The following is a 16,359-nucleotide window of genomic DNA, read 5'->3' on the forward strand; positions in this document are numbered from 1 at the left end:
CTTGCAAAAGTATTCGGCCCCCTTGAACTTTTCCACATTTTGTCACATTACAGCCACAAACATGAATCAGTTTTATTGGAATTCCACGTGAAAGACCAATACAAAGTGGTGTACACATGAGAAGTGGAGCGAAAATCATACATGATTCCAAACATTTTTTACAAATAACTGAAAAGTGGGGTGTGCGTAATTATTCAGCCCCCTGAGTCAATACTTTGTAGAACCACCTTTTGCTGCAATTACAGCTGCCAGTCTTTTAGGGTATGTCTCTACCAGCTTTGCACATCTATAGACTGAAATCCTTGCCCATTCTACTTTGCAAAACAGCTCCAGCTCAGTCAGATTAGATGGACAGCGATTGTGAACAGCAGTTTTCAGATCTTGCTACAGATTCTCGATTGGATTTAGATCTGGACTTTGACTGGGCCATTCTAACACATGGATATGTTTTGTTTTAAACCATTCCATTGTTGCCCTTGCTTTATGTTTAGGATGGTTGTCCTGCTGGAAGGTGAACCTCCACCCCAGTCTCAAGTCTTTTGCAGACTCCAAGAGGTTTTCTTCCAAGATTGCCCTGTATTTGGCTCCATCCATCTTCCCATCAACTCTGACCAGCTTCCCTGTCCCTACTTAAGAGAAGCACCCCCAGAGCATGATGCTGCACCACCATATTTGACAGTGGGGATGGTGTGTTCAGAGTGATGTGCAGTGTTAGTTTTCCGCCACACATAGCGTTTTGCATTTTGGCCAAAAAGTTCCATTTTGGTCTCATCTGACCAGAGCACCTTCTTCCACATGTTTGCTGTGTCCCCCACATGGCTTGTGGCAAACTGCAAATGGGACTTCTTATGGTTTTCTGTTAACAATGGCATTCTTCTTGCCACTCTTCCATAAAGGCCAACTTTGTGCAGTGCCTGACTAATAGTTGTCCTATGGACAGATTCCCCCACCTGAGCTGTAGATCTCTGCAGCTTGTCCAGAGTCACCATGGGCCTCTTTGGCTGCATTTCTGATCAGCGCTCTCCTTGTTCGGCCTGTGAGTTTAGGTGGACGGCCTTGTCTTGGTAGGTTTACAGTTGTGCCATACTCCTTCCATTTCTGAATGATCGCTTGAACAGTGCTCCATGGGATGTTCAAGGCTTTGGAAATCTTTTTGTAGCCTAAGCCTGCTTTAAATTTCTCAATAACTTTATCCCTGACCTGTCTGGTGTGTTCTTTGGACTTCATAGTGTTGTTGCTCCCAATATTCTCTCAGACAACCTCTGAGATCGTCACAGAGCAGTTGTATTTGTACTGACATTAGATTACACACAGGTGCACTCTATTTAGTCATTAGCACTCATCAGGCAATGTCTATGGGCAACTGACTGCACTCAGACCAAAGGGGGCTGAATTATCACGCACACCCCACTTTGCAGTTATTTATTTGTAAAAAATGTCTGGAATCATGTATGATTTTGTTCCACTTCTCAAGTGTACACCACTTTGTATTGGTCTTTCACGTGGAATTCCAATAAAATTGATTCATGTTTGTGGCTGTAATGTGACAAAATGTGGAAAAGTTCAAGGGGGCCGAATACTTTTGCAAGCCACTGTATATACTGACATAGGTGCAGGGGAGTGGGAGGAAAGGTGTATCTAGTATCTCTGTATTTAACTCACCGGCCTGCCAGGTAACTTACAGTGCTGACTGCATTTAGATAATAAAAAAAATTCTACAAAACAGAAGTATAATGATTATCTTTACCTATTATTCCAGTTTAGTATCTTTACTAATTTAGGCAAAGAATGCAACATAACCATCTAAGTAATGTATGGTGTCAGGTTTAGCGAGACAGTAGCTAAAAATCTTTTTTAGCATACCAGAAGCAATGGTGTAGGTAGAGCAGTGTTTTTTAGCCTTTCTTCTGTGGTGGCACACTTTTCGCAACCCAAAAAGTCCCAAGGCACACCTCGATTTTACCAACCAAAAAAGTATTATATTTCTTAGATATAATAAACTGTCCAAAGGAGGGGAATGGAGGCTGCAAAAAAAAAAAAAACAGCTCGGAGATTGCTGTTTGCAGACACAGCACATAGTACACACAAAAGGTGATCCGTCCGCATCTCCAAAGCGTGCATTCAGCCCCCCTTCACAACGCAAGCGGCAGAGACACAAAGGGGCTGGCTCGTGGTGCGCCCAAGGGTGGACAAAGCCCCCTAGTGTGTATACGTCCATGACAATACCTTCCCTGGGCCACAAGAAGGCAGCCGCCCTGGTCTGCTTGGGGTCCACTGGAACAGAGCTGGGAAGCTTATCCCTATGGGAGGACGTGGCCACCGCCAGGGGGCGCCCGGACAGTTATGGAAACCCTAGGTGGCAGCATTTCCGCCACACCAGTAAGTGCTGCCGGAAGAAATCCCAGGGGCACCTGGAGTGCTTCCAGGTGCTCATCTGACACTTCCGCTACACCAGGAAGTGTCGTCAGATGGAGCACCTGGAGCCCATCCGGGTTATTATAAAAGGGGCTGCCTCCCTCCAGTAAATGAGCCGGAGTTGGGAGGAAGGAGTCGGAACTTGTAAGGAGGGGAGTGGAGGTCAGAGAGAGAAAGAGAAAGAGAAAAAGAGAGAGAAAGGAGACAGTTGTTGGAGAATAAGGTAATGTGGTGCAATTGATAAATAAGGGAGTGTGTTTTGGACATTCTGGTGTCTGTCTGTGCCCAGAGACTGTCTTTCCACTATATATATATATATATATATATATACACACACACACACACACACACATACATATACACTCACCTAAAGGATTATTAGGAACACCATACTAATACGGTGTTTGATCCCCCTTTTGCCTTCAGAACTGCCTTAATTCTACGTGGCATTGATTCAACAAAGTGCTGAAAGCATTCTTTAGAAATGTTGGCCCATATTGATAGGATAGCATCTTGCAGTTGATGGAGATTTGTGGGATGCACATCCAGGGCACGAAGCTCCCGTTCCACCACATCCCAAAGATGCTCTATTGGGTTGAGATCTGGTGACTGTGGGGGCCATTTTAGTACAGTGAACTCATTGTCATGTTCAAGAAACCAATTTGAAATGATTCGAGCTTTGTGACATGGTGCATTATCCTGCTGGAAGTAGCCATCAGAGGATGGGTACATGGTGGTCATGAAGGGATGGACATGGTCAGAAACAATGCTCAGGTAGCCCGTGGCATTTAAACGATGCCCAATTGGCACTAAGGGGCCTAAAGTGTGCCAAGAAAACATCCCCCACACCATTACATCACCACCACCACCAGCCTGCACAGTGGTAACAAGGCAAGATGGATCCATGTTCTCATTCTGTTTACGCCAAATTCTGACTCTACCATTTGAATGTCTCAACAGAAATCGACACTCATCAGACCAGGCAACATTTTTCAACTGTCCAATTTTGGTGAGCTCGTGCAAATTGTAGCCTCTTTTTCCTATTTGTAGTGGAGATGAGTTGTACCCGGTGAGGTCTTCTGCTGTTGTAGCCCATCAGCCTCAAGGTGCGTGTTGTGGCTTCACAAATGCTTTGCTGCATACCTCGGTTGTAACGAGTGGTTATTTCAGTCAAAGTTGCTCTTCTATCAGCTTGAATCAGTCGGCCCATTCTCCTCTGACCTCTAGCATCAACAAGGCATTTTCGCCCACAGGACTGCCGCATACTGGATGTTTTTCCCTTTTCACACCATTCTTTGTAAACCCTAGAAATGGTTGTGCGTGAAAATCCCAGTAACTGAGCAGATTGTGAAATACTCAGACAGGCCCGTCTGGCACCAACAACCATGCCACGCTCAAAATTGCTTAAATCACCTTTCTTTCCCATTCTGACATTCAGTTTGGAGTTCAGGAGATTGTCTTGACCAGGACCACACCCCTAAATGCATTGAAGCAACTGCCAAGTGATTGGTTGATCAGATAATTGCATTAATGAGAAATTGAACAGGTGTTCCTAATAATCCTTTAGGTGAGTGTATATATATATATATATATATATATATATATAAAATTCCATTACAACGAACTGCCAGGGACCTAAAAAATATTTTGGTGTAATGAAAATTTCATTGTAATGAGATTGTGTATTTGTCAATGTAGTGCTTTCTTTCACTTACGTTCAGGTGTTTGCAATCATTTCAATAGCTTCTTTCGCGTTAATTTTAATCTCCTCTTGTCTACAAGTTATTGACGAGAATTTTTCTCTGCATTTCCTTGCAATAATACACTTTCAGGGTACGAATGATGCCCAAATCCAATGGCTGAAGCACTGCAGTGCAATTGGGTGGGAGGAATTCAACACAAACATTATCTAAATGCAGAAGCATGTTGTGGGCAGCACAGTTATTAATCAGAAACCGAATCATCCTTTTCTTCTTCTTCATATTGTGAGGTTTCTGAACTCTTTTGGGATCCCCCCACCCAACGGGAACGTCATGCTGAAGTGTGTCCCGACTCACAATTTCCGCATCTGTAAGATTTTTTGTCAGTTGCCGTGGCAGGGCAACAGCAGGCTCACAGCCCCGCAGTGAGGCGCCACAGAAGCAAATCCTAAAAGATCAGGGCCACGCTATAAGTCCCTGTCTTGCACCACAAAACACGAAGCTTAGTCTCAGTAATTTTGCAAAACCAGCTTGAAACAGGATTTTTATTGTAGTGTGATCTGCCACTCTCCTATAAACAGACACAGTAGTCAGGCAGGGTCGTGGGCAGGTTAGTGGCCAAGTTATATTGTGCCCTAGCAGTTATGAGATCTCTCCATAAGTGTTCAATCGGATTTAGATCCGGACTCATTGCTGGCCACTTCAGAACTCTCCAGCGCTTTGTCTTCAACCATTTCTGAGTGATTTTAGAGATATGTTTGGAGTCATTGTCCTGCTGGAACACCCATGACCTCTGACGCAGACCCAGCTTCCTGACACTGGGCCCTACATTGCGCCCCAATATCTTTTGGTAGTCTTCAGATTTCACGATGGCTTGCACACAGTCAAGGCATCCAGTGCCAGAGGCAGCAAAACATCCCCAAAACATCTTAGAACCTCCACCATATTTGACTGTAGGTACTGTGTTCTTTTCTTCGTAGGCCTCATTCCATTTTCTGTAAACAGTAGAATGATGAGCTTTACCAAAATGCTCTACCTTGGTCTCATCTGTCCACAAGACATTCGCCCAGAAGGATTTTGGGTTCCTCAAGTACATTTTGGCAAACTCCAGTCTGGCTTTTTTATGTTTCTGTGTCAGCAGTGGGGTCCTCAGCTCCTTCTCAGCTCTTTCTCTGCCTTTTCCAAACCTCAAGTCCGCAATCTTGGTGTTACCTTTGATAGTAACGTATCTTTTGAGAAACAAGTAAATTCTGTAGTGAAGAGTTGCTTTTTTTCCAACTTCGTCTATTAGGTAAGATAAAGCCTTTTTTTATCTTCTAAAGATCTTGAGAAAGCTACTCATGCTTTTATTTTTTCTCGCCTTGATTATTGCAATTCGCTGTATTCTGGGATTAACAAATCTCTGATACACAGGTTATAGCTGGTCCAAAATGCTGCTGCTCGCTTTCTGGTTGGGGCAAGGAAGTATGACTCTGTTTCTCCTATTTTAGCTTCTTTACACTGGCTGCCTGTCAGTTTTCGAATTGATTTTAAAATCTTGCTGCTAGTTTTTAAATCGTTACATGGGCTTGCTACTGCCTATTTATCTGAACTGTGTGTTTTACACCAGCCATCCAGAGTGTTTAGATCTTCTGGTCAGTTGTCTCTTGTTGTCCCTCGTACCAAATGTAAAACCAAGGGGGACAGGGCTTTTGCAGCTGCTGCTCCTCGCCTGTGGAACTCTCCACCTCATCATATTAAGGAGTCGTCTACAATTGAACAGTTCAAAACAAGATTAAAAACACACTTCTTTTCACTTGCATTCAGTGACCTTCAGCAATACTGATGGTTTTCCTCTTTGTGATCATATAACATTATTTCTATTTATTATCTATCTTATTTTATGTTCATATATTTTATTACTATTTATGTTTTATTGTTTATTGTTTCTTCTTTTATTCTATTATTGTAAAGCACTTTGGCCGCAGCATTACTATGTTGTTTTAAATGTGCTATATAAATAAATTGACATTGACATTGCGTTTCATTTCGTTCAGATGTCGACGGATAGTCTACAGAACAGCTTGAATATGTTTTGAAGTTGATTGGGGCTGTTTATCCACCATTCGGACTATCCTTCGTTGCAGTCTTTTATCAATTTTTCACTTCCGTCCATGTCCAGGGAGATTATCTACAGTGCTATGTGTTGTGAACTTCTTGATTATGTTACGCAAGGTTGACAAAGGAACATGAAGATCTCTGGAGATGGACTTGTAGCCTTGAGATTGTTGATATTTTCCACAATTTTTGTTCTCAAGTCCTCAGACAATTCTCTGCTCTTCTTTCTGTTCTCCATGTGGCACACTCAGACACACAAGAGAAAGGTTGAGTCAACTTTTCTCCATTTTAACTGGCTTCAGGTGTGATTGCTATATTGCCAGCACCTGTTTCTTGCCACAGGCGAGTTCAAATGAGCACCAAATGCTTGAAATAAAATGATTTACCCACAATTTTGAAAAGGTGCCAATAATTTTGTCTGGCCCATTTTTGGAGTTCTGTGTGACATGATGTCAGATTTGGCTTTTTTTCTCTGTATTTTTATGTTGTTCCAATGCACATAGAGGAAATAAACGTGTATACCAAAACATTTGGAATTGCAACACTCTACTGGGAAAATTTCAGGGGTGCCGATAATTTCGGCCACGACTGTATATTTTACAGTATATATATGTGTGTGTGTGTGCGTGTATGTGCATATTATATATATATATATATATATATATATACACACACACACACACACATGCATACACATGTATGTATCACACACTCACAGTGTAAGTCACCTTCCAGATGTTTATGAACTTTTAGGGTAGTTCTGCTCATACCTATAAAATAGGTATGCTGGTGAAAAATGTAGCCACTGACACCAACTGCATTCTCATTTTCTATTTTACAATTTGATTTTCTATTACTAAGCATATTATGATGAATTAAGGCATTATTAATATTGTCCTTACAACAATGGAATTTTCCTGTAAAGTACCAAATAACCTGTGAGCTTCAGCTGAATTAGGTGGGATGGAAATTAAGATTTTAATTATAACTGCTGTAATGCTTTACAAAAGTTTCTCAAATTATTAAATATTTAACATGCAAGTTAATCTGTAATATAAAAAAAAAAACTGTAATGATCTATGTGCTGGTGTGAAGAGTGTTTTATTGATCTCAGCATTCAAATACAGGCCGAAGATCCTCTGCTTTGGCATAATGTAATCTAATTAGATGTGCTAATTAGGCTGTTCATACTGTTTATGTCTGTTACTCTTTCAAATCTTCTACTTACATTCATATTCTGCTATGCCATTTAGTGTCACAACCTGTTACTTCTGGCCAAATGATGACAGCCAGAACATCATATTAACTTACTAAACCTACTTAGCCCAATGCTAACAAAGCATTAACAGGGTGGTAAAGTCAGATCAGAATATAACTGGCATTTCTGTTTAGAATGTACACAGCCCTGTGCCAGTAACATTCTGAGCCAACTTTCCACCTCAGCCATCCAGCACAGCTTTCCTCCTCCAGAGCTGTGGCAAAAATACAGACTATTAGCACTGTCCCCACTAGATTTATGAGAGAAGACTGTAATTATCCAATTGTATTGCACGCATGACACAATGAAGCTGAACATACAGTTATGGATTCAAAAGGTTACTGGGAGAGGTAGGGCAGTGAACTGGCCTAAGCTACATGTATATTATTATGTGTGCATAAGTGATAGTCCAGCCATCCATTTACTTGGTCTTTTTATTACAATTATAGTGTGGAAGAAATCAAGCAATAAATTGTGTACTGTGTGTATTTGTTCAGATGCTGGAGATTTCTACTGCTACCACAGGCTGTAGATATTGTTGTTTATGACAGCTTTATTTCTGATTGAAGACTCCCTTCTCTTGTATCGAAATTAAATAAATCTAATTTTTGATTATTTATACATGATAACATTATACATGATAAATGTCATTATATTCTGAAACATTGTGATATGCTACAAGCACATACAAGTCCAATCTTCCCCCCTCCCATGACCCGTTTCAGTTTGCATACAAGTCAAACAGGTCCATAGAGGATGCCATTTCTGCTGCTGTCCATCCAGCGAATGTTGTTCTTAGATTTTAATTCAGCATTCAACACAATCATTCCCTAGCAGCGAATACAAAAACAGCCATTTGGGACTCAAGACCTCTCTCTGCAACTGGGTTTTGGACTTTCTTACAGGGAAGCCATAAAATGTCGTCAATAACACCTCTAAGAACATCACGTTGAGCACAGGGGCCCCACAAGGGTGAGTGCTCAGCCCGTTGCTCTTTACCCTGCAGACCCATGACTGTGCACCAATCTACAGTTCCAATCACATTGTCAAGTTTGCAGACCATACAACCATGGTCGGCCTCATCACCAACAATGACGAAGCCAACTACAGGAACGAGGTGAGCCAACTGGTCCAGTGATGTAAAGGCAATAATCTTTTGCCGAATGTGTGAAAGACCAAAGAGATTGTGGTCGATTTCAGGAGAGGTCATTCACAGCACCCCCCCCACTGACCATCAATGGTTCAGCTGTGGAAAGGGTGAGTAGCACCAAGTTCCTGGGGACGTACATCACAGAGGACCTCTCCTGGTCAGCTAACACCACATCACTGGCCAAGAAAGCTCATTCCCGCCTCTACTTTCTACGCAAACTGAGAAGAGCACAAGTTCCACTCCCCATCATGTGCTCTTTCTACCGAGGCATAATCGATAGCATTCTGAAAAGCTGCATCTCTGTGTGGTATGGAAGCTGCACTGACTCCTGTATGAAGTCCCTGCAACGCATAGTGGATGCGGCCAGTAAGATCATTGGTGCCCCAATGTCCTCCCTCAAGGACATTTTCCACACCCGTCTCACCCGTAGAGCCATCAGCATTGCTGGTGACTCCTCCCACCCCTTTCACTCCCTTTTTAGCCTCCTCCCCTCAAGGAAAAGGTACCGGAGCCTCCAGGCCCGCTCCACAAGGCTGTCTAACAGCATCACCCACCACGCTGTCAGGATGCTGAACTTTGTCCACTACCTTCCCCCTTTGCCCCCTGCCCCTAAGACCGTAACAAGAGTCACTATCTACCAAGTACCCTACCTCAGCTGGTATTATATAAGGACTCAATCTTACATCTGCTGCTGTTTGTCTTTTTGTACATCTCATAAGCTACTCTATAATGCACCTTCTCATTTTTTTTTTACTGTAATTGGCTTTTGCACTGATGACTATTGCACATTGCACACAGGTCTACTTTACAAGTTCTAATGTTATTCATCTTATATGTTATACTTTTTATATTTTATTGTACTATGAAGTTGAGAGAGAAGCAGTATTTTGATTCCCCTGTATGTTCTGCTCATATAGGGAATTGACAATAAAAAGCTATTTGATTTTGATTTGATTTGATAAATCACAAGCAAAAAGACAATGCCTCTGAGGGGTTAAATAAGTGTCTGATAGAGGCTGAGATGAGGCAGCATTGACTAATGTAGCTCATATCTCTGAGAAAAATACTGCCAAACAGTCAAAAGAAATTTCCTAATAGATTTTTCATGCGATGCACACTGGCATTCAAAGGGACTGTAAATCGCAGAGCTACCTGTACACTGACCACTTCTGATTCACTGTATAATCTTTAGCAAATCGCTTACGCTGCCTGCACATTAATGGTTAAACAATACACATAAAACAAAATTATCACAAAAACAAACCTTATGATATAAATGACAATATAATACATAATGTTAAAAATCTCAACATCTTTAATTTCCAAAGTAAGCAATGACTTCTTAATCTAATTTGAATAGTTTTGGGCATCACTTTCATCCACAATTAGACATCACATGACTGATGCAGCTGCTGAGCATTCTGTGTCTGCTGTCAGAAGCTACACAAGCAATTAAATACTAGAAAAGGGAGATCAGACAGCAGTGGCTATTATACCACAGGATACAACTTTGGGAGGAAAACATTTTTGGAGAGAAGGAGTCTTCAGTGATTCATGTACGCAAAATATGAAACAAGCACTGCAAAAGATAATCTGGATCATCATCAGTCGTGATTTTAACATTGTTGCTTAGGTGTATGCGAAATACAAAAAAATTTGAAGCATTCTGTTCTGCATGACCTTAAACAAGACCCCTCTTCAGCAACATCTCTTTGGGAGACAAGTGATTTAGGGGATGCAGTGTAAATAGACTAACAGTATGACAGAAATGTTTTCTAACATGCAAGAAAGTAATAGTATCAATAATTAAAATAAGGTGGGTATACAGTCATGGCCAAAGCTTTTGAGAACAACACAAATATTGGTTTTCACAACATTTGCTGCTTCAGTGTTTTTAGATCTTTCTGTCATAAGTTTCTATGGTATACTGAAGTATAATTACAAGTATTTATTTAATAAGTTGCAAAGGCTTTTATCGACAATTGTATTAAGTTTATGCAAAGAGTCAATACCTGTAATGTTGGCCCTTCTTTTTCAAGACCTCTGCAATTCGCCCTGGCATGCTGTCAATCAACCTCTGGGCCAAATCCTGACTGATGGCAGCCCATTCTTGCATAATCAATGCTTGGAGTTTGCAAGAATTTGTGGGTTTTTGTTTGTCGACCTGCCTCTTGAGGATTGATCACAAGTTTCAATGGGATTAAGGTTGGGGGAGTTTCCTGGCCATGGACCCAAAATATCGATGTTTTGTTCCCCAAGCCACTTAGTTATCACTTTTTCCTTATGGCACGGTGCTCCATCATGCTGGAAAAGGCATTGTTTGTTGCCAAACTGTTCTTGGATGGTTGGGACAAGTTGCTCTCAGAGGATGTTTTGGTACCATTCTTTATTAATGGCTGCGTTCTTAGGAAAAATTGTGAGCAAGCCCACTCCCTTGGCACAAGCAACCCACACATAAATGGTCTCAGGATGCTTTACTGTTGGCATGACACAGGACTGATGGTAGCGCTCACCTTTTCTTTTCCAGACAATCTTTTTTCCAAATGCTCCAAACAATCAGAAAGAGGATTCAGCACAGAAAATGACTTTAGTCCAGTCCCTGTACCTTCTGCAGAATATCGGTCTGTCGCTGATGTTTTTCTTGGAGAGAAGTGGCTTCTTTGCTGCCCTTCTTGACACCAGGCCATCCTCCAAACGTCTTCACCTCACTGTGTGTGCACTTACACCTACCTGTTGCCATTCCTGAGCAAGCTCTGCACTGGTGGTGCCCCAATCCCACAGCTGAATCAATTTTAGGAGACGGTCCTGGTGCTTGCTGGACTTTTTTGGGTGCCCTGGAGCCTTCTTCACAACAGCAGTGGAAATGTTTTTTTTGGTAATTAAGTACATTTTCTTGGCAAAGAAGGACTTAGCAAGTAACTGCAATTCATTTGATCACTCTTTATAGCATTCTGGAGTATATGTAAATCACCATCATAAAAAATGAGGCAGCAAACTTTGTGAAAATTAATATTTGTGTCATTCTCAAAACGTTTGGCCACGACTATATATAGTGAGAGAATAAACAATAAACAACAAACCAAGAGTAACCTGGGGGAATAGTTAAATGTTACAGCATATTTGTTTTCTCTCTCACTCTTGTGGTTGGTCTCTGACAACCAAGAAGTGCAACTAAAGCAAGGTTCAGCACAAGCTGGTAAGAAACAGTACTTCTCAAAAACAGAATTCAAAATGTATGGGATTTTAAAAAGTTCCTCTCAGTTAATGGTACATTTTAAAATCAAAAATCTTTTTACTAGTTCTACATGATGACACAGCATCAGAACCATACAAAATATAAAAAGTGTAAGAGTGTATAAGAGTGAATGATAAAGAAAAATGTGGTATTGCATTAGTCATAACCAGATTACTTTTATATTTCACCAATTTTTAAACTTGTATAATTTCACTTTTCAACGATACAATAAACCAGATTCACACCAATAATTAGTGTTGTGCCAATAGGCAATTTATCGTATTTACATAACTAACAAAAAATACTGATGGCAATCATTTATTCTTGTGTCACGCTTGGGGTGCATTGGGGGGCTTGTTTGTGGTGTAGGATATACTGTTGCGGTCGACATTTCATTTAAACATGGCATTTAAATGTGTTTTTATTTAGAAAAAATGTATTTAAACAAATAATATAGTTTTATTTATTTAAACAATGCATTGCTTCACCACAAACAGTAACCTATTGAATATGCAGGAGGTTTTGTTTCGTATTTAAAAAAAAAAAAAATGTTTTGGTGTAAGCCAACAGTGTAAACAGTAGCCTATGAAGAAATTAAAAAAGGCTACACATGGTAAATGCTAATAAAAAAAAATCATAAGCAAAGCACAATTGAACATTTTTAAAACCCTAAGGTGCTTGAAAGTGAATGGTGAAGTGGGGGCATTCACAGAGCAACGCATCAGTGTGATTGTGTTTTAATTTTGTTCACAATCGACAACTTAAAATCTAGGTTTTTGAAGCAATGCTGTTAAATATCAGGGTTTTCAGGCTCTCCTTTATCTTGTAGTTTGGATCCAAAATGAGCCCAAACTGCTACAGCAGTTATGTTTGGCTCTGAAATATTATTGATGTTCAATGTCACTCTTTTTGTTTTATTATTCTTGAGCATTAACAAAGTAAGTCTCTTTTAATCTCAATGCAGTGTTAACTGTAGCTAAGGGCTGAAACTCTCCAACCATGACTCAAAACACGATTGGAATTTTGTTATATGGAGGTAGTATCTGTGATACCTGTTTAGTGTTGTTTGTGTATTCTTCATGCCTTTGCTAATTTCTGAAATTAAAATTTTCATGGTTATTGCTTGATTATATTTTATACTGCAGGTTGCTCTGATTTATTGTTCAAAATTTTCCAAATGACATAATGAAGATGAGATTTTACATGAACAATGGATAACCGTCTACTGGAACAAGCCTACCAACAACTATCTGAAGAGTTCAACACATTTACACATTGGCTGATTATAGGTAACAGAAGCTGAAGAAAAAATCTTGACAGAGAGAGAAATGTACACTCTTAAAAATAAATGTTACAGCAGTGAGGAGAGAGAAGGGGAGCAAAGCAACAACAACTACAACTTTACAGTTGAACTAACACTTACTGTGCTGAGGTAAGATCCACTTGTCCCACTCTGTAGAGCATTGTACCCAGCAGAAGGTAGCAAAGATATTGTGTCAGAATGTGGAGGAACACTTGAAAGATGAGGGCTGCTTCTCCTTCTGGAATGCATTACCAAACAAAACAAAAAAATTATGAATAAAAACATTGCATGACAGAGACTGATTGAGAGAAAAGAAAACACAGTTTTTATAGACTTTTGTTATATAGACACAATGTTAGGTTTAAAACACTTTTTTTAGTATTTCTCAATGAGTGTTGACTTGATTAATGTAAAGCCAAAAGATCCTCTAAACCAGTTATTGATGGTTTTTCTCCTCTATTTTTCAATCGTTAGCTTTTTTTTTATTCCAAACTCTTATTCAGCTCTAGATTCTCTGTTAATTATGGGCATCTCAGGTGTTTGTACTAGTTTATAACTTTGAGCCAGTTCAGGCCATGAATTAGAAGATCCCAACTGCAAGAATAGTTGCATCAGATTGATTTCCCAAGCTACATTGATCAGATGAAACCTACATTAGAATCCTAGCCCTAAACATATAGATGGGAACCTTTAATAACTTAATCATCATTTCAAGCAGCCTTAACACTCCAATTCAGCTGTGCTCTTCTGAGACCATAAAACATGGCTTTACTAAATATTAAGAGCTCTAAACAGCAAGACATTTTACATTAATGATCAGTGATGGGAAAATAGACTTTCTAACATTAAGTGAAACGTGGCTCAGCACTGATGAAGGAACAGTGTTAATTGAAGCAGCACCTCCAAATTACAGTTCTGTTTATTCGGTTTGCCAGGGAAAAAAAGTCAGCTGTTTAGAGAGTATTTACTTGAGCCACTTAATCTTTAAACATGACAGTTTTGGTACATTAGTGTCTTTCAAGTATCTTGTCATGGTTATTCAAGGAGTGTCTTAGTCTCTTGTACTGACTGTTTACGGACCTCAAAAATGTGTCTTTTACTAAAGACTTCTCAGACTTATATCTTTATTATAAAATTAAATTTTGAGACAAGACTTTTCAAAGAGATAATTTCAAGTCCCATGAAACGAGACTTGTGCTAGGAGATTTTTTCAAGTCTCGCATTCCTCTCAACCATATTCAACCACGCACACGGTCCAATCACCTCTCATTCATGTGAATGCTTTTGTCAGACACAATTCCTGCACTCTCAGCCCTTATAAATTTTTATTGTTTTCCTCATTTTAAGTCATTTATGATAAGTCCTCCAGTTCATACTTTAAAGAAGTTTTTCTGGATAGTATTGTTATACATACAATCTATTCGTTTCATTTGTAATAGTCCAATTCTGGACAATAATTGTATAAGTTCTACGTCAGTGACTAAGCGAAGAAGAAAAGGCAGCGGGTCGAAAAGAGGCCCAAAGGCACTGGAGAGAAAAGAAGTAAAAAAAAGAGCAATAATAATCTAAGTGCAAAATCGTAAAATAAGGAAAGTAATAATCAGCACAGACCAAGTGGAATTGAAAACCTAGCAGGTCCAAGCGGGAGCAGAAAAAAAAGTAGAAGACAAATTAGAACATTGTAAAGAGGCTCAAAAACGTTGGCACAATACACATGCAGAGCAGGTTAAAGATTATGAAAGTAGTAATATTCGAAAGGCACGAAAAACTGATCGTAAAGATCACATTAGTGCTAACAAATGGAAATTATTACTTTGTGAAATAACAGAACAGTGAAAAAAGATTGAATATATGGGCATGGGTGATATGACAGAAGTATGTAGATATTGTTTGGCTTTAAAGTTTAAGTCAGAAACTTGTAGATCGTCTAATTCGTGTTGCCATCAGGGAAAAGTAGTGTTTCTTCCCAACGAAGAGGAGTATCCGCAAGAATTAAAAGATTTGTTGCTTGGTGTATGTTTTTATTGAAGTGATACAGTAAAATTGTAAGTTTAAAAAGTATCTGCATGTTAATTTCAAAGCCAAAAACACATAAATCAACGAATACCTCTAACGCAACATGAAACAATTTTTTTTCAATTTATTACATTTTACTATTTTTAACTATGGTTAATTACTTACTGTAATTTAAAATAGTTAGTTCTATTATGCATACGTAACAATTAACATGAAAATAACAATTGATTTAAATTGTACATCCTGTTACCCATACCTGGGAGTTGATGAGCAAAGCGAGCCCCCTAGTTATCTATAAAAATATCTATGACAAGTTCCTAATTGTGGAGGATATCAATTTTCATGTGGATAACCTAACCAGTGTGACTAAAAAGCAAGAGAATTCATGAACTTGCTGCACTCTTCTGATCCTAGTCAGCACATCAGCCAGCCAACACATAAGGTAGTACACATGCTGGATTTAATAATTTCAAAAGGTTGATGTGCAGCAGGTCATGGGTATTGGTATAACTCACTATTTCTGCACATTATTTGATGTAGAAATACTGTTAACTACAAACAATGGGAAGTGTATTGTTTTGATTCAACTGCAGTGTCAAGATATGCTAATATTCTAAACAATCAGTCCAAATGTAGTTCTTGCCTTAATACAGCTACTAATGCAACCATGAATGCTAAGGTAAAAGCTGTAGTTGATATAGTGTCCCCTGAAAAAATTGTCAAGAAATCTTACAGCACTATAATACCTTGGAAGACTTAATAGAGTGTCTGAAAAAAGAACATGCTGGAGAACTGAGCATAAATGGAGAAAAACTGAACTAACAGTCCACTATGAAGTATTGTAAGCACACATAGCGTAAAATGAAAAAATAATGCTGGCAATCCAACACCCACACATAAATTAAAAAAATAATGCTGGTAATCCAACAGTTTTATTCTCAAGATTGTCTTCTAAACCCAGCTCAATGGAATGCAACCGAAAATAGATCAACCCTAACAGTCTTTTTCAAAGAAGTCACCTATGTGATCATTGATAGTAAACTCATCATTAGATATGAGGTCTCACCTTGACTGTCAAAAGTCTGCTGTTGTTAAACCCCTGCTCAAGAAAATTAATCTAGACTCTTGTCTTTTGACAACTTTAGACCAATTTTTAACCTGCCTTTCTTAAGTATAATTCTAGAA

General features: G+C 39.4%; 1 protein-coding gene across 2 annotated transcripts in view; it reads right to left on the minus strand.

Moving 5' to 3' along the window:
* The window catches only part of ino80e (INO80 complex subunit E), a 48,451-nt gene that overhangs the window by 17,309 nt on the left and 14,783 nt on the right, over positions 1-16,359 (minus strand). For both annotated transcript variants that reach the window (XM_039769895.1, XM_039769894.1), the window contains exon 6: positions 13,279-13,396. In XM_039769895.1, the coding sequence (XP_039625829.1) occupies positions 13,279-13,396 (118 nt within the window). The remainder of the gene's footprint in view (positions 1-13,278; positions 13,397-16,359) is intronic.

This window comes from Polypterus senegalus, chromosome 11 (genome assembly GCF_016835505.1).
Source record: "Polypterus senegalus isolate Bchr_013 chromosome 11, ASM1683550v1, whole genome shotgun sequence".
NCBI lineage: Eukaryota > Metazoa > Chordata > Cladistia > Polypteriformes > Polypteridae > Polypterus > Polypterus senegalus.